General features: G+C 43.5%; 1 protein-coding gene across 2 annotated transcripts in view; it reads left to right on the top strand.

Annotated features, from left to right (window-relative positions):
• The window catches only part of ABCG1 (ATP binding cassette subfamily G member 1), a 54,736-nt gene that overhangs the window by 16,655 nt on the left and 14,324 nt on the right, over window positions 1–23,757 (top strand). For both annotated transcript variants that reach the window (XM_040054925.2, XM_040054926.2), the window contains exons 3-7: window positions 16,891–17,008; window positions 17,749–17,881; window positions 19,296–19,346; window positions 21,397–21,542; window positions 22,687–22,810. In XM_040054925.2, coding sequence (XP_039910859.1) covers window positions 16,891–17,008; window positions 17,749–17,881; window positions 19,296–19,346; window positions 21,397–21,542; window positions 22,687–22,810 — 572 coding nt within the window. The remainder of the gene's footprint in view (window positions 1–16,890; window positions 17,009–17,748; window positions 17,882–19,295; window positions 19,347–21,396; window positions 21,543–22,686; window positions 22,811–23,757) is intronic.

Genomic DNA, 23,757 nt, shown 5'->3' with positions numbered 1-23,757 from the left:
GCACCAGGAAGGCAAATAACAGCACTGCAGATCCACAGCTGGAGGGCGCTTCCCAGGAGGAGCTCTCTGCACATGGTGGGCGTCCACATTCCCTTGTTGGCTGTGTTTTGCCTTCCCTGAGCACCTCTGATGTGGGAAAGGGAATGGGCTGGGGAGGATATTGCCTGCTTGTGGTGAGCCTGGAGAGGATCCACACTGTGTGTGCCCCTCACACATCTCAGAGCCGTGAGCAGTCTGTGGTCACTTCATCACTGGGGTGAGGAGAGTGAGGTAGGGATGCCAAGAGCTTTATTGGCATTTTTGCCGGCCACACTGGCCCTCCCACACTTTGGGAAGTGTGTGAATTTCCCCGTGTCTTTTAGAAGACGGTCCCACCAGTCCCTCCTCCCGCTCCCCCATCCACGGCAGCAGCCGTTCTGTGCCGGTGCTGACGCTAAAACCCCACTGAAAGAGGCGGCTCCAAACGCTTCCAGCGTGTTTACAGCTGTACACAAGGAGAGGAGACTGGGGATAGAGTCAAGATTAACCTCTCCTGTTGTATTGCAGTATCATTATCTAATGAGATCAGGAGCAAAGCCCAGCCGCTTAGTCAGTATTAGAGCGTGGGCACCCATTTCAGGAGGAAGCCTTTGAGAAGAGCAATCCTGAGCCGTCCACCTACACCGTTTTCTTTGTGGCTTTGCAAGATGGAAAAAGTGACAGCTGCAAACCTTCCCAAAGGCAGTAGCATGTTCTCCTCATGTGCATTGCCTGCAGACGCTTGTGCCCCCCTGCTCCTCTGACCCATGGGCGATCTCCGGGGGTGACCCCAGCCTCTGGTCTGCTGGGACAGAAGCAGAGCAGCTCTGCTGGAATTCAAGAGGACAAGGTCTGCTTTTGAGCCATCTGTGCTCTTTCCACCGGACCAGGTCCCGTTTTGGGGTTTATGTACTTCGGGACTCATGGCCTGTTCTCTGCCCTTGCTTCTGCGTCACTTCTGAAACTTTCTGGTTTAAGTTCAGCCCTCCACAAGAGCATGCCTTGTGCAGTTTCCCCAAGCATTATTCTAACATAACAGATGGTGGGATTTCTGTGGGCAAAGCCAAATTCTAATTTTTATGATGTTTTGAATAAACCACTCCATGTGACCTTCGCTTTACTGACATATGAGGGTCTTCAGAGCAGGGCTATGAGAACTGTAGCGGACCCTTCACTTGTAAAAGGACAATTTATCATCAGAAAATAAATGGAGAGTGTGGGAGACAGGAACTGAATGGGTAAGATCCTGTCCCTGCTCTAAGATCTTGAACTTAATATTTGATGTCAGTAGACTAAGAACTATGGCATATGGAGGCTGCTGTGCTAACAGTAATAATATCAGCTGTAAATACACAAGAATTATTACAAATATTACAAGTACAGAAGTAGAAGCTCATCTGTTGGGGGCAGATAGCAGAGCTCAAAAGCAGCGAGTTGGGTTCCACTCAGGTCTTCGTTGGAAGGGGAGCAGTGACTCAGTTTTAACACATAACACACAGGAATTTAGAAACGTGGCAGTGTTTTGAAAATGTTGTGATCTGGCAACAGAGCAACGTTCTGTACTTGTGCCATTACCCAGATTGCTGCAGCCCCTGTCAGAAGAAGGTAATCTCACCTGTTGGCACAAGGACAAAAAAAGACACAGGTGGTGCATTCATCACTTGCACATAAAGATCAAAAGCATTTAGCCAGCAGTGAAATGAAGACCAACAATATTAGAGGTGCTTATTTTTCCATTTGCACGCGGGCTACAGCTGTTACTACTGTGCCTTGTTCTGTCACATGCACTTAGAATAAAATTGCTTCCAAACTCTGAACTTGTGCATTGCCCATATGGCACCGAACATGCTGCCCTGAGAATTGTCTGTAGCCTGGCAGACCACTATTGCTTTGTCACTGTGTGTAATTCATGTGACAATGAGGTTTTAAATTATTTTAAGGCATTATTTGTTTTTAAGGTATTTTTAAAAACATGGATTGCGTGAGCTGTTGTACCTAATGGGCAGTAGAGCAAATTTTTCCTCAGGTGTCTCACAGCAGTGAGAAACAGGGCTGGACAGATTCCTAGAATCATGGAATGGTTTGGCTTGGAAAGGAGCTGAGAGATCACCTTGTTCCAATTCCCTGCCATGGGCAGGGACACCCAGCCAGGGACACCCACCAGACCAGGCTGCTCCAAACCCTGTTCAACTCGGGACACTTCAAGGGGTGGGGCAGCCACAGCTTCTCTGGGGCAGCCACAGCTTCTCTGGGAAACCTGTTCTGGGTCTCACCACCCTCACAAGGGAGAATTTCTTCATAATGTCTAATCTAAATCTACTCTATTTTCATTTGAGCCAATTTCTCCATTGTGTGAAGTCATTCCATCCCTTTTACATAGACCCTCTCCATCTTTCTTGTTGGCTCCCTTCAGGCACTGGAAGGCCACAATTTGGTGGCTAAAAGCTTCTCCTTTCCAGGCTGAATAAGCCCACTTCTCCAGACCTTTCCTCGTAGCAGAGGTGCTACTCCTTTGAGTCCAGGTGGGTTCCTACTGTGCAAGAGCAGGTGTACAAATTAGACAGCAACCTAGGCTCCTTTTATCGACAAAGGATTCCATTGTTGGTCAGTGGACTCTAAGTTACTACGAATTTCATCCAAAAGATGCCAGACAAGTGAATCTCCGCATTTCCCAGGGGAAATAGCTGTGGTGGGGTGGTTGAGCATCCACACAGCTGCGCCCTCCGTGTCTCCTCCACGCCCCCAGAACAGGGGAGAGCAGAAGCTGGAAACTAATGGATGAAGATCAGGGCAGCCCAATTAGTGAAGCCAAGCTGCCTGAGTCCCCTCCCAGCTTCTGGCACACCCCAGGCTACTCTTAAAAAAAAAGCAAGCCTTGACTTTGTGCAAGCCCTGCCTGCCCAGCAATAGCCAAAAACACAGCGTGTTGTCACTGCTGCTCCAGAACTGCTCCGTGGGGGCTGCTCTGCAGAAAATTCACTCTGGCCCAGCCAGACCCAGCAGAAGAGCTCACATTTAATGTTTGCATCACAGATGTCTGCAGCAGGTTAAAATAAACCCCATACTGACATCCTGAGTTCGGTGTTACTACGTGGAAGGTTTCCATCTTCCACTCCTTTGAGTGGTGCAATATTGGCATTGCCAATTGCATTGGCCCCGTGTCTAGGTTGTCATAAATCCCTGCTTTTGATCCCTGAGCCTGTGGCAGCTTCTCCACCAACACAAGCCTGTGCCACTGTATTGATTTTAGTGGTGCTGCGTTGTTTGGCAGGAGCTGAGTGTGGAGAGTGCCTGTGATTTTTAGGATCAAGGCATGTTTTGAGGTGACACAGACATTCTTCCAACTGTGTCTGTTCGTTATTTCATCTAAAATGACAGTATTTGTGGGGGAAACTGTGTAAACACCCTGGACTCTTTATCTCCTCTTTATTTCCTGTCTGTACTGATGTGTTTATAGGCAGCAGAGATAAATGACCAACAGAAGGTGTGAAGTAGAGGTAGACCAATGGTACAAAGTCATATCATAAGGGAACAAAGAAACCTCAAGTGACAAGTCAAGCTGAATTTTCTGGTAATGCATCCAACCAACACTTTTTTGAAATGTCCTTGTCAGTTTGGTCGGTGGTCAGGAAGAAATGGAAACAAGTTGCCTTGACTTGGGGGGAAAAGACATGTATTGGAATGTGGTTTGCAGAGACATCTAATTAGAGGGATATGAGATGACCAGCATTTTTTATGTGTGTCTCCCTTACTAATGATCTACATGAGTCTTCAGGCCATTAAAACACCTCATTTCTTTTGATGGACTTCCAGTTTGTGGAGAAAGCAGCTGCTTTTACTACCAGATTTCTCCTGTCTAATTAGACCAGTTGAGTCAGCCAGCTTAAATCAGCCCATAGCTTACCCTTTGCCTCTTCGCTGAAGAGCTGAATAACCTAATTGTAAAGAAGGACAGAAAATGTCAAAAGAAGTTACAGTTGTTACTGGGAAATGAACCAGTGCAGAGTAGAAAATACGAGGGAGAAAAGGCTGTTAACACAGAGGGCCTCCTGATGAGCCTATAATGAAATTTCCTCTGGAAATCCTCAATATCCTCTCTTTGTTGGAAAATGACAGTGCATCAGAGTAGAAATGTTGTTTGTTCATGGTATTTTCTTCAGGCTACATTTTCATGCTGGAGATTTGTTAGGTCTAGAGTTTTATAGTCAGGAAGAGGGAAAGCCCAGCTGAGGGGATGACCAGGGCTTTCAAAACTCTAAGAGACCCAGGCTGTAGTTCTTGATCCGACTGAAGGGCTTAAACTTGGATCATCCTCACCTCAGGGAGTTCCACTGGCCTCTGGAATGACTTGTTCTGGTTTGCCAGGAGCATAACCAACCAACCAAACAAAAAATTAAAAAACAAAACAAAAAAAAATCCACCTCCAAAACTCAGAGTTTAATTTTCTCTCTGCCTCAGAATAAGGTAGAAATCCTGTAGTGGAAGTCATGCTTTTGTGATAGGAGTTACTGCTTTCCACCTTGATTCAATACTAGTTCTGTAGATAATTCCAAAAAGGGAGGATTCCCAGAATGCTGAATGACTTTGATGCCTTATTTTAGTATGTCCTGAAAATCTGAATCAAAATTAATCCTTTTTTTATTTTTAAACTTCAAATAATTTTAATGTGCACCTTTGATTTTTTTTTTTTAGTCTGTGAAGTCAAAATTAATCAAATAGTTGATACTTATACTACAATTAAAGTGTGTATATCAGATTTTTTCCCTCCCCTTTTGTGTGTGAAGAGTTTTTCTCTTAAAAACTCTTGATGTTCCCATGGGACACACTATTGAGGAAACGTTTAATTGCTTAGGATATGTGGTTAACAGCAAGACTCCTGCTTTGCTCCTGCTACTCTATAAGCTTCAACTAATCCATAGCATAAAATGTAGGTCAGCTGGAGCTTTTGAAAACAGATGGAAATTCAGGAGTTTATGGTAGTGCAATGGATGTATGGCCCTGTGAGGATGCCAACTTGCCCAAATGCAAAGAAAAAAGCAGAAATCGGAGTGCTGAAAGATGCTCATTCTACCTCATTTCCATTCCAGAGCCAGCAATGGCCTGTGCACTGGCTTTTGTTTGTAACATATTCAGCAGTGACATGTTTCAGAAGATGATCATTACTTCTGAGGTGTTTAAAGGTTTTTATATTTAGTTTGCTGACCAAAGTATTTTAATTCGGGCGACTTCATTAGTTGTAAATATTCTAAAAGGGAGGGATAAAAGCACGGTTGTTCTGAGTAAAATGTGAGAAGTGGATGTAATTTCTGCACACACTTTAGGTTTTCCTTTGTTTTTACATTCAGGGTCATGGGTTGTATCTTTTACTGGATGAATGCTGAAATAAACACATTACCCTGTGTTTCTGTTCCATCGAAGTCTTGAGTGTCTGGAGGAGAAGTGATCAGAACCAGCGTGGCTATTTCTGAAAACAGAAGCTCCCAGAACACGTGCTGCAGCTGTCCGTAGGGCAGGGAGCGGGGATGTCCTGCTGCCAGCAGAGCTGCTTCAGCCCCAGCAGCTCTCCCAAACACGGCTCCTGCTCCCTCTGGCAGAGCTTTTCCAGCTTTGGAGGCCCATCTGGAAGTTTCTGCTCCTGGCTGCGTACAGCAGGGCGCACGAGCTTAAATTTTACTTTTTAAAAACGCCCGTGATATCTGCGCCCGAGCGTGTTTCAAAGCGTTCCTCGCCTTCTTGTGGGAGGGAATGGGACAGGAGCAGTGGGAATGTGGGGGGATGGAAGTGCATTTGCAGCTTGCAGTGCAGGGTTGGTTTGAGAGGGTGGGGAGGAGCAGGGCAGGGATGTGCAGGAGCTGTTCAGAGGTCGCCTGTCCTTCAGAGAGAGTTGCTGTCACCACTCGGGCAGCTGAGTTGGACTGATGTGAAAAAATGGAATTAATTTGTGTAGAGTCAAATGTAGCATTTTGAGTTTCCAAAGCTGACTAATGAGCTGTGATTTTTTTTTTTTTTTTCCTTGATATCAGACTCTCTGGCAGCTTTTAAATTGCAGTGACTATGGCTGGAAACATTTTTCAAAATCCAAGACATGTCTCTCTTCATGTCTGTAAGGGCTGGGGACAAAGCATTGACTTGTGAGCATGTGAACCATGGAAGAAATCTGTTTTAGACAAAACTCTGTTTCTAATAGTCTGAGAAAAGTTGGGTTTTTTTCCCTCTGCAGTTTACAGGAGACATTTCATCAGATTCCAGTTTAACCTAGAGTTTGTGATGAAGATCACAGAAGGCTTTCCTTTGTGCTCCAAGCTCTTTGGACCAGATATTGCCATGAGGCCCAGTGTGGAGGAAAGAGATTTTAAATAACTTCAGCTGCTTCTGCTGTAACTCTAGAAAGCCCCAGAGCTCTTCTCTAACCCCTACCCAGGTGGATAGGAGGAAAGAGCCAAAGTTTTAACTTTTGCTTTTTCCCCTTCCCTCCTTCTTGCTCTGGGTAAACGTGAGTGGGCAGGCTGGGAGGAGGAAGGGAGGGATTCATGGGGAAAGGGGACTCTCAGCATCAGCATGGGAGAGCCAGAGCAGTGTTCTCTGAGGGAGGAAGGCTTTCTGTCTGCAGAGTGACCCAGCTGGATCCACACCTGGCAGGGAAGGCAGATGGGGCAGTTCATCTAGAGCAGCTGCTGGGGTATTGCAGAATATCTCCCGCTTGAAGATTTTTATTTTTATTTTTTTTTAAAAGAAAGGGCTGCTGTGAAGGATTCTGGTTTTGTTTGTAAGACTGTGAATAACACTGTTTCTACCTTGATGTATAAAGGTACTGCAATTATGAGAAATTGCTTTCTGCCTGATTGTCACACGTAAACAGCTTTCATCTCACACTGTGTCAGGCTCGTGACTCCGGTTTGTCATTCGAGGGAATGTGTCAGCTTTTCATTTCAAACTGGGTTGGCTCTTCTTTTGTCAGGAAAGACCTTTCCTGTGTGCTGAAGTAATAGAAACAAAGGCAATTAAAAAAAAAAAAAAAAAAAAAAAGGCAGCAAAAAGCAATTATCAAACAAAGATTAGGCTATGGATATTGCTTGGAAAAGACAATTCTACTGGATTCAGAAGAAAGATGAAGCTCTGCGTCATTCATACTTTTTTTCTTTTTTTTTCCCTCTCCTTTCGTATTTCCTAAGGGTTGAAGATAAATTAGGGTAGCTATTTTCTGTGCAGGCAAAGTACAAGCTATGCCCCAGATCTCCAAAACGCTTCGACATGTAAATACTGCTTCTGGAGCCATCAGGTCCTGCTGCAAGTAGAGATTTATTTGCATTCGTGTTTGAAGGTTACTTTCGTTCATTGGCCTATTTAATTGTCATGCTCTGTCCCCTGCTGCAGGCATATGGCTCCATGTGCCTGTGGAGGGAAGAGGAGCAGCTTTAACTCTCTCAGGCAGAGACACTCCACAGAAAAGCACCCAGGAACTGAATGTTAACATGGATGTAACGTGGTAATAACAAAACCAATAAAAATAAAAGCAATTTAAAAAATAACAAAAATAATAACAAAAGAATAAAAGAATAAGAATAAGAATAAGAATAAGAATAAGAATAAGAATAAGAATAAGAATAAGAATAAGAATAATACCCCCGGACCCACGTGTAATAGTAATCATCCTGTAAACCTCAGTAGAAGGCTGCAGGAGCAAATCAAGGGAGACAGAAAAAGTGAATGCAAGGAAACACAGGTTACTTAAATGCTTCTGTTCTGGTCATAACCATAACAACCATAGAATTAATCCATCTCCTAGCACAGTGGTGGGGTGTAACCAGGAGCAGCAGGGGCAAGGAGGTTTGCCACGATATTGGTGCCACTTAACTCTGTTTCTCTCTTCTGCTGGTGGAACATTTCTCAAGGAATCCTGAATCCTGTGTCCACCGGCAAACACCTCAGTTTTTTGTCCCTTGGAGGTGTGGGTTCTCCAAATAAGGGGAGAAGGGTTGTAGAGTCTATTAAACCTTCAAACTCAAATTTAGGGGGCTGCAGAGCTTGCAAGCCTAACAGAGTGTCGTGTCTCATTAGCTATTCTGAGGAAGAGCAGCATTCAGATATTAAAATAATGTGATGAGCAGCCAGGATAACAGAGAAAGAGCATGGTGCACATAACTCTTATTTCAGAGTTTCAAAGGAGTGGAATCTTTACTTAGTCAGGGCTTTTTTTGTTTGACTGCACAATGTGAACTGTCACATCCAGTGTCTTGCATAAGTTTAATATCTAGTCCATGGATCTGAGAGAACAATGAAATTAAAGGACTTTTCGGATTCTTTGTAATCTACAGCTTGGTTTAAGATTGTCCCTGTGCTGGGACTCTGGTTTCTTGCCTGATTGGCCATGTTCTTATCATTCTCTTTTTTTATACAACATGACCTACAGTTACTGGGGATTTTGTGTTGTAAATCTTGGCTTGGGGGCTCAAATCACCCTTTAGGCTCCAATTTATTGTTTTCCTGGCTTGCCACAGAGGGAAGTTGCTATTCAGCGTGGAGGAAGTGCACTGGTGTCAAATGTTAGGCATTCATACAAAGAAAATTCAGATTTTAAGTTTGTCCTCAAACGTTTAGCTTTTGATTAACATCTTCCAAAGCTCATCTGGGTTTTTCAGGCTCTGAGATGTTCTGGTTAAGTTTGAACCCAATGCTCACCAGCACAGGGCTGTGTGTTCGAGCCACTGGATAGCTTGAAGAAAAAAATGTGTGAACTGTCCCCGGTCATCAGAGTGCAAAGCAAATGCCAGGGAATTCATTTCACAGAATGAAAACACAGCGTGTGATACATTTGTGCATCCTGAACATGGCCAGGATGCTCTTGATGAGCTCCCGGGGAACATCTGGAGGTGTGGAGTTCCAGTCCAGCCTGAAGATGGGGAGTGTGCAATTGCTGGGCTCAGCTGCTGCGGCTGTGCAAGCAAACGAGGGACCACGATCAAACTGGCATTTAAACCCAGAGAAGATACTAAAGTCAGCCCTAATTTTGTTGGTGTCTCACCTAAGCTAATTGTGCCCCGGTAGTGAGGAGAGAGGCACTTCCACGGCGTTATTTATCCCTTCCCAGAGCAGGAATGCAAAATAAGTAGAATTAATCACCAGCTCCGTGTTCCAGTTCCTATCCACCGATAATTTATGGGCCCTAGAAATGAATTTAGGTTAAGCATCAAACATTTTGATGTGTCAAATTAGGTAGATTGAACACTCGGAGCCTCCCTGTGAGCTCGGGCTAAGCCCTGCATCTGAGTTAGGACTAATCCACCTCATGACCGCTTAAGTGGGAAATCAGCTGTGGATCAAGAGCAGTATGTTTGAGAAGGCCTGGCCGTGGGCTATATTAAGAAATGCAGTTTAGTCAACTACAAAGAAAGAGCTTTGCTGCCCACAGGGGGATTTCTTTTCTTTTTTTAAGGCTTGAAAGACTTATTATTTTAGGTCGCGAGCACTAAATTCCTCATTTCTGAGTTGGAATGAGCTGTGAGGCAGAGGAACTTGATTTGGTTACTTGAAGCACTCACTTGGCTTTTCTGCCCTTTCTGTCCTGATGTTTTGGTGGCTGGCATGCTGTTTTATAGACATTTACGTAACGAAGGTCGTTTCTCCGAGGCAAGGTGCAAGAATACATTACAATTGCAAATTCCCTTAATTGTCCTAAAGCAGAGCTCGGAGCTTAGACAATGGAAAATCCTATTGTTTCAGTGTCCCTGAGAGATTGTGTGAACAGAGCAGAAATATGTGGATGTGTTGATTCTGAAACTAGAGTGAGCAAATGAGTGGTGAAAAAGTTTTATTCACTTTTGATACACAATGGATGGCAGAAATTACGAACCAATGACATGAGCTCACATACAGGTTTTATTTGGTAGGCTTAAACATGTTTATTATTTCTAGTGTGCCTTTGCCCCTCCAGGCTTTGTAGAGGTACAGTTCAAGCCAGTATAAAATTAGGAAGGTGCCTGTTATTAAAGCAATATATTTATTTCCACTCTCTTTGTCAGGAAAGCTGTTTTGGTCCCCTAGATCTTCTCGTAATTAAAAGATGCTCTTTTTTCTTCCCAAGTATCTGTACCTATAATTCACTTTAATTTAAGCTTGTTTGCACTCAGTGTGGAGCTTGGGAAAGAAACCTCCATTTAAATAATCCCCATCAAGAGGGTTTTTAAAATCCAAATTATTTAAATAACCATTGACTGATACAGTTAATCCCTTTCAACTGAGAGTTTACAAACTGAAACATCTACAAACCCTGTTGCTAGCAGGGAGAGAAAAGTGTTCTGTACTCTAGAAGTGGGTGGGGAACACAGTGCCCTGGCTGGTTAAAGCAGAATTAGAAATATATGGCAAACACCTCCCTGACTATATCCCAGCTTAGGGAAACACCCTGCCTTTGATCTGATACTGGTTTAGGTGAATAGCCCCAAGTTATTTCATCTTATCACTGGATGAAGCAGATTGGTGTAGTCACTTCTAGTAAACACAAAGATGTTTTTTCTTTGAGAGTGGCTTCTCAGGTGTGAGAAAAAGGCTGAGATGCAGAAAGTGAGTAAATAGATTGAGAAGGAGCAGGCAAGAGAATTTCTTTCTGGCATTTTACCTGTGTGTATGGAAAAGGATGATGCAGAAATGGTAAAAATGTTTCCTAGCGAATGTTTTATTACATCTCCAAATGTAAATCTGGCCTTGAGCTGTCTGTGTGTGTGTGTGTGTGTGTGTGTGTGTGTGTGTGTGTTCCTCATCTTGTGCTTCTCCATAGAGCTTCTGCCAGTATTTCCCAGCTGTTCAGTCTTCTGATAGAAGCCTAAAGAGTCTCCAGATGAAATGCCTGGCAGGTCACCTGAGGACTCTGCAAGGTGCTTCTCCCAGCCATAGGTCACTAACTCTCCCTTCAGTGTGATACAGGACCAAGTTAGCCTGGTTTTCCCTTCCTTGTGCAGTTGTTGCCCAGTTCATAATCCAGGGAATGGCCTTTGGCCATCAAGGTGTGATGACTTTGCCGCTCAGGGGCAGCAGCAAAGTAATGAATTTTCTAGGAGCTGATTTCCGTCATAGGAGGATTCCTTACTCCTGCCTCAAGGGGAAAGATGTGACAGCTTGGTCCCCTTATTTCAGTTTTGTCCTGGAGAATTCCCTGCATAAGTTTGGGGATTTTTAAACTGCTCTAAGAGGAGGTGAGGGCTGAGCCTATGAACTTAGAGTAGGAAAATACAATGGGGATTCTTTAATGGGTCAACATACAGTGCCAAGAAATTCCTCTGGTCTCTTGTCATGATTTAAGAAACAATTTGGCCGATTGTACAGTAAGGGAACAAATTTGTGGATTGAAATTTAAACCGCTGTTTAAAAAGTATTGTTTCCTGTTGAAAGCATTAAAGTAAGGCAGGTAAGGAGTACAGGAGCTGCCAGAGATGTCTTCTGTATTTCCAGCTGGACATTTCTCAGCAGGAATTTAAAAAAAAAAAAAAAAAAGCACCGCAAAGGGATGCAGAAATACAGTCCTGGTATAATTATTTCATTTTTAATAAAGGAATGCTGCATTTCTGCCTGGCAGGGAGTGTGGAAAGAGCAGGTTATGATGTCTCTGGGTTTGATTTTTGAGTGCCAAACGCTGATTTCTTTGTGGCTCAGTTTCCTGTTGTTTGTAGCTTTGCTGAACTCGCGCTGCTTGTGTTGAAATTTCCTGTGTTACCTTTTAGTTCAGTAAATGCTCTGAGAAACCTTTGGGCAGTTTCGGGCCAGTGGCACTTGCAGGGCACCAGCAGCGATTTCCTGCCTCCAGAGGAGCTTGTGGTGAAAGAGAAGCAGCTCAAATACAGTCGGGAAGGGCAAATCCTGCTCTAATTGCAGCGAGCAGGGAAAGCCTGCTGTGCTCACCCGGGACCTGAGATGGGGTCAGGGTGCCTAGTGATGGAGGCAGAAATAGGTTACAACACCTGGAACCTTCCACGAGTCTGTGTGACATTTCTCCGAGTAACAAATGAGGATTACTGACAATGAAATGCGAATGAATGAAGCATTTTCAGTCAAAAACCTAGAGGTGGTATTTACCTCTTTATTCACTGTGAGCAAATCCACTGTGAAGCAGGAGTTGGTTATGTTTTAATTGGTGCTGATTCAGACACATCCTGAAACATTGCCCTTAGCCTGAGGATGAGGAGGGGATGGCTTGCTTCTTTCCAGATTAATCATAATTTCTGTGGGAAAGGTCAAACAAGACTTCCTCAAAAATTTCTGTAAAATCCATGAGGAAGCAGATAAAACCATCAACATGTTTCTCCCTTGCTGATTCCAGAAGTGAAAATCTTGTTGACTTGGGCAAGGAGAGCTCCCTGAGTAACTTCATCAGAGACACGAGGTCACCTCTCTCCGTTCATTGAGAATGGGGCTTTTCTGGGCTCTGTGGTGCTCCCAGGCAGGGAGGGAATTCACCTCTGGAATGGGGTCTGGTAGGTGGTTCAGCCACGAATCTGGTCAAACAGCACAGTTCCTCACGTTTGATTTCATGGCAAATCCTGACATGGGAAAACAGAACACATTCTGCTTCTCTGGAGAAGCATTTGAACTCTGGAATGTAATGTGAGGTGAGATTAGGACCAAAAAGTCTTGTATCATTAGGATTTTCTGTTTCAGTTTTGGTTAGTTTCTGCTGTGTTCTATTTGTAGAACAGAAGTTTGCTGAGGGCTTGCTCTGGTTCGTGATGGCGTGTTAATGTCAAATCTGTATTTTAAGTAGTTCTTGAAAACTGGTATTAAAATTCCCATGGGTGTCAGCCCCTAAATATACATTTTTAAAGGTCGTGTCACAGTAACTTCGGGAGGGGACACAGGAAAACTGAAAGATCCACGCTGATTTCCATTGGAAATTGAAACAGTTTTAGGAGGAGTGAAAAATGAGAAAGTCACAGTGCCAAACTTGTCCTTGATGTAAGTCGAGTCCAGAGGGGGAGTGTTGGAACTCTGGAGGCTGAAAATTTCAGGCTTTCTGTTCTAAAAGACACTGACCCTCTAGCAAGCACTGCATTTGACTTGGGGCCATGGACCAGCCTTCCAAAGAGTGACAGCACTGGGCTGTGGGTGTGTATTTTGAATAGTATTGTGTGATCTCACAGGGTGAAAAACTTAGATTTGGGATTTTAGTGTGTAGTAACATATGGGGCAAGGTGGAGGATTTTGGGCATTGTCTAAGTCCTTCTTCTTCACCTTCTTCTTCCTTCTTCATGGATTTAGGTGTTTTTCTGTAATTGGTTAGTAGTCTGCATTGCAGACTTCAAATAGTTTGTTATTTGGTTTAAAGTAAAAGTAATTTAAGTAGCATTTCACAACTGAGATGATTGTCCTTGGAAAACCTTGTAGAGATAGAGGGGTACTCCATTTTACCTCTGTCCTCTAATTTGCTAGTTAGAGCTCACGACTTTTGAGGCTGTAATATAAATAAAAATTAATGAACACCGAGTCCAAACGTGAAAACTGCGACTCCCGTGTATTAATCCCGGCTCTAACATGAAGAGAAGAGGAGAAAACCAACAGGGGAGAGCTGCTGTGGTGCTGGGACTGAACGGCCCACGATGTGCATCCACCCCGGGGCGAGTTGTCTTTGTGGCCCAACATTCCCTTAAACTCTGCCATACCCAAACAGCCTTCCATTAAACTCTGCCATATCCAGAGGAGAACCAGGTGGGCTGGGGTTGAAGGAATTCCTGATATATGGCAGATGGACGTGAAACAGGCCCTGCACTGTGGGAACACAATCCCCAACAAATGCATAATCTGTTTCTCGTGAAGGACATGTGGCCCGGTATAGAAGTTTTAGGTCAACTGATTGGGTTGAAGATTAGCCTCGATATTCTGAAAGGGAAGACTGTGGTTACTCAGGGGACTGTAATTCCTCATAAAGGATTATACTGGGGCACCACGCTACTGCCACAGTGTCAAATCTTTTTTGTGGGTTTGCTGAATTAACCTTTGTAGTGGAAAAGCTTATTATGCGCTTCCAGTCAAAGGAAGAGACGGGTTTGAGTTTGTAGCAACTTAAAATGCCAGTGATTAGGATCCTAATCTAATATTCAGAGTTTTGGGGCTTTTCTTTTATTTCTTCTTAAAACGTATTTCTCTACGGTGTTGCAAATTTCGGGGAGAATTTCGGGAAGATTTTCTTCATGGAAGGAGTGGTCAAGCATTGGAAGGGGCTTCCCAGAGCGGTGGTGGAGCCCTTATCCCTGGAGATGTTCAAGGAATGACTGGATGTGGCACTCAGTGCTCTGTGCTGGCTGACAGGGTGGTGAGCAGTCAAAGCTTGGACTTGATGATCTTGGAGGTCTTTTTCAAGCTGATTCTGTGTCTCTGTGATGAGTCCTGCTCTGATTTAACATTGTGTGCAGGATATCTGAAGTGGAAAACTCCATCAGAGGGACAGAAACACGTGCAGGTCATGAGGGGGAAGAGACTGCAGTTAAAGGTAAACCAGTCATCATTTGTGAAACTCTGGAAAAGGGACTTTAATGTGTGTAATGCTGAATCTCACAGTTGTACGTAGGGAGGGGAAAGGTTTCAGTTTTAGGTAATGATACCTATGTTACCACACGTTTGCAGCCGCTGAGTCCGTATTTTAGGTTGCATGGCAGCATACATTTTTTATTCTTCCTCACGAGTTTCTGCACTATTTACTGCCTGGTGCATAATTGGAGGTACATTCTAACATTTGAGTCCCTTACAGGTTTAACAGGGCCAGGAGGGAGCTGGTTCTTGTTACACTGAGGAGGCAGAATGAAGGGCTTTGTCCTTACAGATCCCGTTTATGAAACATTGCCACGTCTGAAAAGCCTGATTGTTCCTTGCACTTTCCCTTCAGATGCTGCTGTGGATGGTGGCATTGGAGTGAAGGACAAGCTGGCTGACCTTGTGGGGGTGTCATGGATTTCTCTCTTCAAAGTCGCTGCTCCTTTTGATAGACTGTCCTTGCTTTCCTTTCCAGGACTCGTGCCGTGAGCAGGCAGTGTGGATACTCTGCTGTTTTCATACCCGTGCTACCTCGTGCCTTCCAAACAAGTTGTTTGCTTTAGATCCAGGGCAGGATTTATAGTTAAAAACTACTGGCCTGTATAAAAAAAAAAAAAAAAAAAAAGGCACTGAGGTCAATGGTTATTTTGATCCATTCAGTCAGTTACGTTTTTTAGGACGTGTGCTGTGAAAACAGTGGGATCAGGTGTTTCTAGAGAGGTTTTGTGGCTCCTGCACACCCCCTGGGCTGTGGTGTGCTCAGGGAAGAGGATTTGCTGTGGATTTGGGAGACCCCACAGCAGCATGACAGTGTTTTTGGTGCAAAGTTTGCTCTCTTGTGGCATAGGAGAAGCGTGAATCGAGAATGGTGACTAGAAGATTTAAAGAGAGTAAGTGGAGATGAAAGCAAATAATGAAGTTAGGAAGAAAGAAATCAGAAGATAACCCTGTTTGTTTTTTCTAAGAGTTTGCAGACAATGTGATTTTTTTTACAGCGTTTCCATGTTCCAGCCACAGCCTGTGCTGATGATCAGAGGTCTGGGGTAGTTTACATGTGGAATGTACATTCTTGCCTGCATATCCACCAGTGTGGCAAAATGGATTGCCAGATCCTGACTCTGCACGCAAATGGATTTCCCACCCTTCTGTTTTCGTTTTAATTGAACCACATAAACATTGTCAACATATTGGATTGGGTTTTGACACTTTACTTAACGTTTTTTTATTATTAAAAGCTTTATCTAGAAGCACTGGTAATTAAAATAAAGTAAGCAAGAAAAACCAACGAAATAAACAAAACCCGCCACAAAGAAACAAAACCCCGCCAAAAAATAACAGAAAACCAAAACACACTTCTCCCCCCCAAAAAAAAAGAGAAAGAAATCCTGAAAATTTTAAATACTGGTCAGGGCTCTCTCCACTTTCCTTACACAGTTTTTATGCCTTTACATGGAAATCCTGCAGGGCAAGGTGGATGCAACTGGTCCAAATCTGGAATTCTCATTGGAGCACAGTTTGCTTACACTTAGACTAACATGGAGCTAAGGCTTTTAATAAAGGTTTACTGGTAATGATGATTAACCCAGAAATAAGTTGCTTGAAGGAGGTGCTGTTGTCACTCTAGAACATCCTTGCCTGAGGACGTAATTATAGTGGCTTGAAGTTTTGAAATGGATTAATCTAAACGAGAGAAAAAAAACCCTGCATGTTCTTAATCCAGAATAAGTGTCTCCCTGGAAATTGGTTTTACAGTTATTGTGGTCAGTCTCCCTGTCTAGAAAAGCCTTTAGAGTTCCTCTAGTAAGGGAATTCCTGTGGCAAGAGAGTGAAGAATTTTGTGTATCTCCTTTTGCTGAGCTTCTTGTCATACAAGGCATTTTTTCCGCTTCTTTTATGGAAAAACACAAAGGTCTTTGAGATCTCAGCTATTGCTCTCTCTAAGAAGTTGCTGTTTTCGTGAGAGGGCAGAATTTTGGCACTGAAACTGCAGTGATTGGAGGGCAGCCTGCTCCTAGACTGTTGTTTGTGGAGCACTGGATATTTTAACAGCATCCTGGTAAAATACTCTGAGAGGACACTTGGAGAACGGCAGCAAGGCTTCAAAAATCATCCTGCAGTGAGCCGAGAGTGTGAGACCCTGTAATCCCATTTGTGTCATGGCAGGAAGCAATTTGGCTTTTTGATAGTTACTTTTGATAGCTATTTTTGATAGTTATTGCAGCGTGCTGATGTTGGCACCAACCTCTCGGGAGGTCGCTGTTAACAACGCCTGTTTGTCATCAGTATTCAGCAGAAATGAACTGTCTTTGCTCCCCAGATGTGATTAAGGGTTCAGTGAACTTTCCTTTCTTCTTCCAGGTTATAAGACCCTTTTGAAAGGAATTTCAGGGAAGTTCAGCAGTGGAGAACTCGTTGCAATTATGGGACCTTCAGGAGCTGGGAAGTCAACGCTTATGAATATTCTGGCAGGATACAGGTCAGTACCAATGAAAATCCCAAGTTAAGATAAAATCACAGAGCCTGAGGGCACCTTGGAGGCAGCAGCAGAAGAAATTTTTGCCTAGAGTTTGTCACAAACAGGCACTTCAAAGATTTTGAATTAGATTCTTGTTGCTTGTCTTTTCTTCTCTATGTCGTGTTTTGGTCACTTGGGATTTATCTCTTAACAGGTCTGATCCAAAAATAAGAGGCAATTTAAAATCCAAAAAACACACATATAAAGAAAATCTCCTTTTTTGGCTGCGTAACAAATCTGACTCAGTGTCTTATGTTTGTGATGTCTTTTAAATCGCATAAACACTTGAAAAATGTACTCTTTTTTGTCACTGCTTCATAATGTTGATGTCTTCTTCACCAAAATGCAGTGATGGTGCTTCGTGTTTCTAAATCTGTGGCCATACAGGGTGTCTCTGTCTTCTCGTCATTTGGGGCATAAGGAACAGGATACAGAAACCTAAAAAAACCCCAACTTTAATTTCTTGGTACTTTTTCAGGTATTAATATACGACAGCACACATTTTGAGTAAAAATTTCCGGCATCGTGGCACGAAGCTTTATACGAAAGGAAGCGTAATCAGGCAATAATTTAATTTCTGCCCAGTCTATCAAACTTATTTCACCGTGGCAATAACTACCTAAGACCTCCACGTGCTCAGCCATGAGGCAGCACAAGTGAAGGCAAGGCTGACCTCTGGCTGTTTTGTCGTTTGCTTTCAGAGAGACGGGGATGAAAGGAGAGATCCTCATCAACGGGCAGCCCCGCGACCTGCGCTCCTTCCGCAAAGTCTCCTGCTACATCATGCAGGATGACATGCTCCTCCCTCACCTCACTGTCCAGGAGGCCATGATGGTGAGCTTTGTCTCTTCCTCTGGTTTGTCTGAGCAGGAGAAGATGGGAAATGGTTTGTGTCGTGCCCTCGGTCTTGCTCCTGGCAGTGCCACGAGATGTCGTCCCTGTCTGAGCCCGCTCGGTGAAAGTTCTTGGAATTTTGATGATGCCTTGAATTCCGTTTCAGGCTCATCCTTCTAGGTGTTCTTTGGCTTTATAATTTCCAGTTTGTGCCCAGCATTATGGTTTGGAAGGAGATCTGAGTGTCTGCTCCTTAGATCTCCTAGAGAATAGAACCTGAAATTCTTCACAAATGAGCCTTTGTAGGGACCATCTGTTTGCTTGGGTGGTGGATGAGTAACCTCATCTCTCTCTCTCCCCATCTTTCGTGTTCTGACTGAAAACTGTTGTTTACACTTCAGTGTGATCTTTCTGCCTCTTCTACTCTTTCATGCCTTTTTAAAAATAAAAGCATTTCATAAAATCTCTTTCATTTCTTCATGGGAAAAAAAAAAAAAAAAAAAACCGAAACAGAGTAAGTCCAAGATGTACAGGCATTGTAAATTCTTCTCATTGTTCTGCAGCACATCAGGAAGTTTATGAATTGCCAACTTGACCAGTTAATCTGGAAGTGTCTATAGCTCAGCTTGAGAAATGAGCCAGCTTTTCTCAGAAATTGTTATCAAAATAAGGCTTGGGTTGCTCACACTGTGCCAGCTCAGTTCACAGATTTTAAGGCCAGAAGAAATCACTCCTGTTTTTATGTGGCTAATTTTCTGCAAAGGCTCATTTCTGTGGAGAAGTTTTTCTGCTCTTTTGTTTACTTGAGTGTTTTCATCAGAATCCCACGGGATCGCTTTTGCAGAATTAGGCCCAGATTATAGCTGCTGTCTGAAATTAATCAATCAAGGCTCTGACAAAAAAATAATTACTTAACAGTTTAATTGCTTTTAATAAAGGTTAATCATGATGTTTTGTGGAGCTGCCTCTCAGGACAGCAGATGACATCTTTCACAAGGTTATTTATTTCTCTGCTCACTTGTTTTCATCCTGGAGAATGGCAGAGTTCAGTTATCCTTACAGTGCGAATGAAGCATAAATAAACTGTGTTTCTAGCATTGCCTGGCAGGTTTTTGGATGTTCAAAATATGTCACTCTCCCAGCTTCCTGTAAAGCTCCTTGACTTGCAGAGTGGCCTTTTTTTTTCTAATACACTTTCTGTCAGGTGCTTTGCCTAAGTCAAATTAGTTATTTACTGCACAGAAAAATGTGATGCTCGTGACTGGAACATCGTAGTTCAAGTTCAGATTTTCTGCCTGGGTTGAAAGAAGTTGTTTAATTGGTGCCTTGGAGTGCTGTGCCTGAGACATCTGCTCTAAGTGGTGCTTGTGCTTCAGAGCAGTTCAAAATCCAGTTCCATTGTTTTGCATTCCAGGTATCTGCTCATCTGAAACTTCAAGAGAAAGATGAAGGCAGGAGAGAAATGGTATGTACACTGCCCATCAAACCAGAATTTGGGGGGTGCCAAGAAGTGAGCTCTGTAACGCAGATGTTTTTCTATCTAATACTGAACTGCACAGGACTTGGAATGACAGAATAAATCATAACCTCTAGGCTGGCATGTGTCCTTAGGAGGGAATGTTCACTGCAGTCTCCACGAAAGCTGCTTTCAGTGGGAGACTGGAAAATTGGAAAAGATTTACTGAAACAAATTCACAGGTTTTGCAGGATCCCTGTTAATGCACCTTAGCACCTTGGATTCTCTTTTGGGCATGTCTGAGGGCTCAGGCACCTCATGTGGGGTGAGATAAATCACCCAGCTGCACCTGCACTAGGAGCTGTGCTTCTCTAACCCATCCTTTGGGAAAAGCACAAATTTTCCTGAAATATGAAAACTGTGGCAGAGGTAGAGCGGCTGTTTTTGTGGTTTTGTCCTTTGCCTGTGTTTATTTCCAAATTGGAGCAATTAGTGTTTCTTCAGACTCAAAAGAATCCTTGAAAATCAGAAAGGGGAACTCAGAGTAATCAGCTTATGTTTGGTAAACGCAGGTTGTATTTTTGTTGGAAAATAAACTTAAATAGAAGCAGCTGTTAACTGAGTTGTACTTTGGAAGCCTTGGTTCATTTACACTTTGGTGAAGTTAGGCCAGGCAAGTTAATTCACTTGTTCACACTGTCACTGTAATTACAAGCAGCTCTTTGAGTTAAAAACTGCGCTGTGTTTATTCAACACACATTAGAAGAATTTTCTGGTTAGTGTTACTGGCCTGTGCAGGAGGAGATAATTCATTTTATCGTTGTAAACTGGAGTGTAAATGTTTATCACAGATAAATGTTAGGAATTTATACACTTGTGCTAGCTGGATTTCAGACTCTTGTTTAAAGCAGGGACAAGTGAAAATCCTCCAGTGAACCACAGTTTATATTTCTAGTTTTCCTTGTTTGTGCTGCCTGAGTCCTGTTTACCCTTCCCAGAGATAAAGGGAATGAGGTGGTTGGGCTTTCTTCTCTGAGAAACAAGGCTTTTAGTGGGTTTTGTTATTTTTTTACTCCCTCTTTCTGGGAGAGGGAACTCCTGGAAATCAAGATCAGGACAAGCAAAGGGTCGGTCCCTGACTGGTCTCACCAATTTTCACCAGCTCAGGCACTCTTCTTGGAAAACTCTCTCCATCCAAGCAGTTGATACTTTGAAAAATGGTCGGCTCTGTTTCCTAAACTTCAGGGACGTATTAAATGTCTGGGCTGCTTTCTACCTTTGAAGTGGTGGAGTTTGTTAATTGCCTGAGCAGTGTAGCTCATGGAATCACTCATTTTTGTGTCCGTGCTTTTACCGAGGCCCAAGAGCCACTTCCCTCACAAAGGGCTTCCAGAGCAGGTCCACAGTCACTGAAACAGAAAAGGTCATAGTGCCTGGGGTTCTTTTCTTTCTGCTGCAAAAAGCCTGGGACGAGCTGTGCCCTTCCTGAGGCTGTGCCTTGCAGAAATCCCGGACATCTGAGAGCACCTGTGACAACGGCATTGGCTCTGAAGGGAATGAAAACACCAGAAATCGATGGCTGCGCTTGAAGGAGGAGACTGTGGAGAGCAGATGAGATAAAGCGGGTCACTGCTCCACAGAAACCACTGGTTTTTGTTATAGAGCCCCTTGCAGAGACAACCCCAGAGTTCTTTAGAAAGAAACCTCTTGGTTTCACTGTGTAAGAGCCCCTCACAAGCTGCAAAGCTCTTCTGCTGTCAGTGCCGTATCCATAAACACACAGCTACAGAGGAGCTGATTTCCACTCCTTTTCCACCTCTTTACCGAGTGAGGTCATGTGGGACAAACAGGCAGAATTTGGGTCAAAACAGTGAGTGGCAGCCTGTTAATGCTGAGTCCAATAAATGCCACAATTAGATGGAGAAAGGCTTGGAGTGTGTGGGTGATGAGACAGAAGTCGTGAGCTGGCCAGCAACCTCCATGAAAACCAGTGAAATCCAGCCTCCATGAAAGAGGAATCTTTATGTTCTAACGACGTGGAACGTTCTGTTCCCTCCAGGTGAAGGAAATCCTGACAGCCCTGGGTTTGCTGCCGTGTGCCAACACCAGGACTGGGAGCCTTTCTGGGGGCCAGAGGAAGCGTCTTGCCATTGCTTTGGAGCTGGTGAACAACCCCCCTGTCATGTTCTTCGACGAACCAACCAGGTTTGTGGCGATGCAACCCCACCTTAGTGGTGTTTCCGTGTAAAAGGAGGGGTTTAAGACTCACCCCTTGCTGTTCTAATAGCATAAAGGACCCAGAAGCTTCTTTTCTCGGTAATTTGCCCAATAACAGCACAGAGGCACTGGCTGGGCTTTGGAAATGTACCCCAAAACCTGTTCTCAATTTCATTGGGCGAGGTTTTGGCCAAAAAGCCCCCCTGAACCGTCAAGTACTTAAAAAGAGTGCACAGAACTGCTCAGTTGCCTTTTTTTTGGACTGCCTTAGCAGTGTAAGAGTGTTCTCTGCGCTGTGTTCCACTTACATTTCTTTCCTTTGATAATGTTTGTTGTTTCTGTCATTATGAAAACCTTTTGTTTTACAAAGCACGTCCAGAGAAGTTGTCTCACTAACATTAAGCCACTCTGAGAAGTTGCAGGCCAGCCCTCAGGCTTGATACTCTGGCCACGTGTAAGATTGTATCAAGATGTACCTCAAGGCCAAAAATTAAAGATTGACAGATAGGTTTTTGCATGGTAGAACAGAGCTACAAAAAAAGTTAACTCTCCTCTAAATCCTTGGGAAAGGCTCATTTTGTGTTGCCTGCAAGCACTGAGGAAGGCCAAGAAATAATTTGACCTGGGTTCTTGGTGCCTTGGGTCACTGCTGCAGCTGCTGGACTGTGGGGCTGTAAATGATGTTTAAAGCAGACACAAACTGCAGGAGGAAGGAAAAGGGAGAGGGAAATATTGTGGCATGGGTTTTCTTTTTCAAACCAAGACAGCTCGGATATAAACACTTCAAAATGTGACTTTTGGTAATGAATGTGATCAGTCTGGGAGGAGGCTTGGAAAGCTATGAATATGTATCTATTCATTAGAGTTGGGAGCATTTAAATCTGCAGCCCTCAAATGTAGAAGTCCCTTAAGGCAGCTTTGAGGATTTATTTTTTTTTTTCGTTCTCGGGCGTGCTTCCAACTTAATTAAAAGCCTGATGGAGAAATACAAGCATAAGGCTGGCATATGATAAAATGAAACTGCTGCAGAGGAAAATCGTAAAAGGATAATAATGGGAGACCAAGTAGCAAAGGCATGTGCTGGTTTTGAGTGGTGCCTGTGGATAACAGACTTGTTTGGTTTTTTTCCCAGTGGCTTGGACAGTGCATCATGTTTTCAGGTGGTCTCTCTGATGAAGGCTTTGGCCCAGGGTGGCAGGTCCATCATCTGCACGATCCACCAGCCCAGTGCAAAGCTGTTTGAGCTCTTTGACCAGGTATTGCTCTCAAACTTTCCCTTCACGTGTAGTTCAGGGTGGTTATGCTTTCCAGGCTACACTCTTTAATCAAAAAACATGATTGAGCCATCTAGTTGATGGCTACAAATCATATAAAGAAATCAAACGAATAACAGCAAATTATATCTATTTTTATTATATCTACTTTTTTTCTTTCTCCCCTGCCTGCTTCCTTTATTTACATATAATGTTTGTGAAGAATCTTGCTGTTAAGTTTGTTTAATCATGATTATTGCTCTGGTGATTATCATGCCTTCACCCAGCACTGCTTCTGTGCACAAGGGCTGTCACTGAAGTAAATCAGAGCAACATAAAAGCAGGAGAGCTGCAGTGTCAATGTCTGCAATGTTGCAAGCATTTATTCTCATCCTAGATACACAGGTGTAGATTGAGAAGAGTTAATTCACATGAAATAATAATAATAATCGAATTTAGTATTGAAAATGAATTGAAATTAAGCCACTTGGAGAACTTTTCTCCAAGCTAACAATGGCATGTGGACCATGTGTGTTTAGATTAGATAAAAATGTATTTTAGTCTTGTTAGAGGATTTAGATTAGTCCTGCGAGGGCTGAGAGAAAATCTCCAGCACCACAGGTGAGCAAACTCTTGCAGATTGCCAGTCTGGCAGGGAGGTTTATTTAAAGTCAATATTGTGGCTAAAAGTGAGAGTGATGGAGCTGTTTGCTGTTGCTGTGCTGTCCCAGCTCCCCTTCCACTCCTGCATTCACCAGCCTCGTCTCCCATCCCAAAATATGTGTGGAAATTAGATGGTTTGGCTCTCCAGCTCCTTGCCTATTTTCAGCACGTGCCAAAGGCTGGAATTAGTGTGTTTCTGTGTTAATCTGTTTGAAGTCCTGCAGGCAGTGTGTGCGGAATTCAGACTCCAGGCATTAGATTTTCCATTCATTGTGGTTCCATGCAAA

Source organism: Hirundo rustica, chromosome 2, assembly GCF_015227805.2.
Source record: "Hirundo rustica isolate bHirRus1 chromosome 2, bHirRus1.pri.v3, whole genome shotgun sequence".
Lineage (NCBI taxonomy): Eukaryota > Metazoa > Chordata > Aves > Passeriformes > Hirundinidae > Hirundo > Hirundo rustica.
The sequence above is the reverse complement of the archived record's forward strand: the minus strand, read 5'-3'. Positions and strand labels throughout refer to the sequence as shown.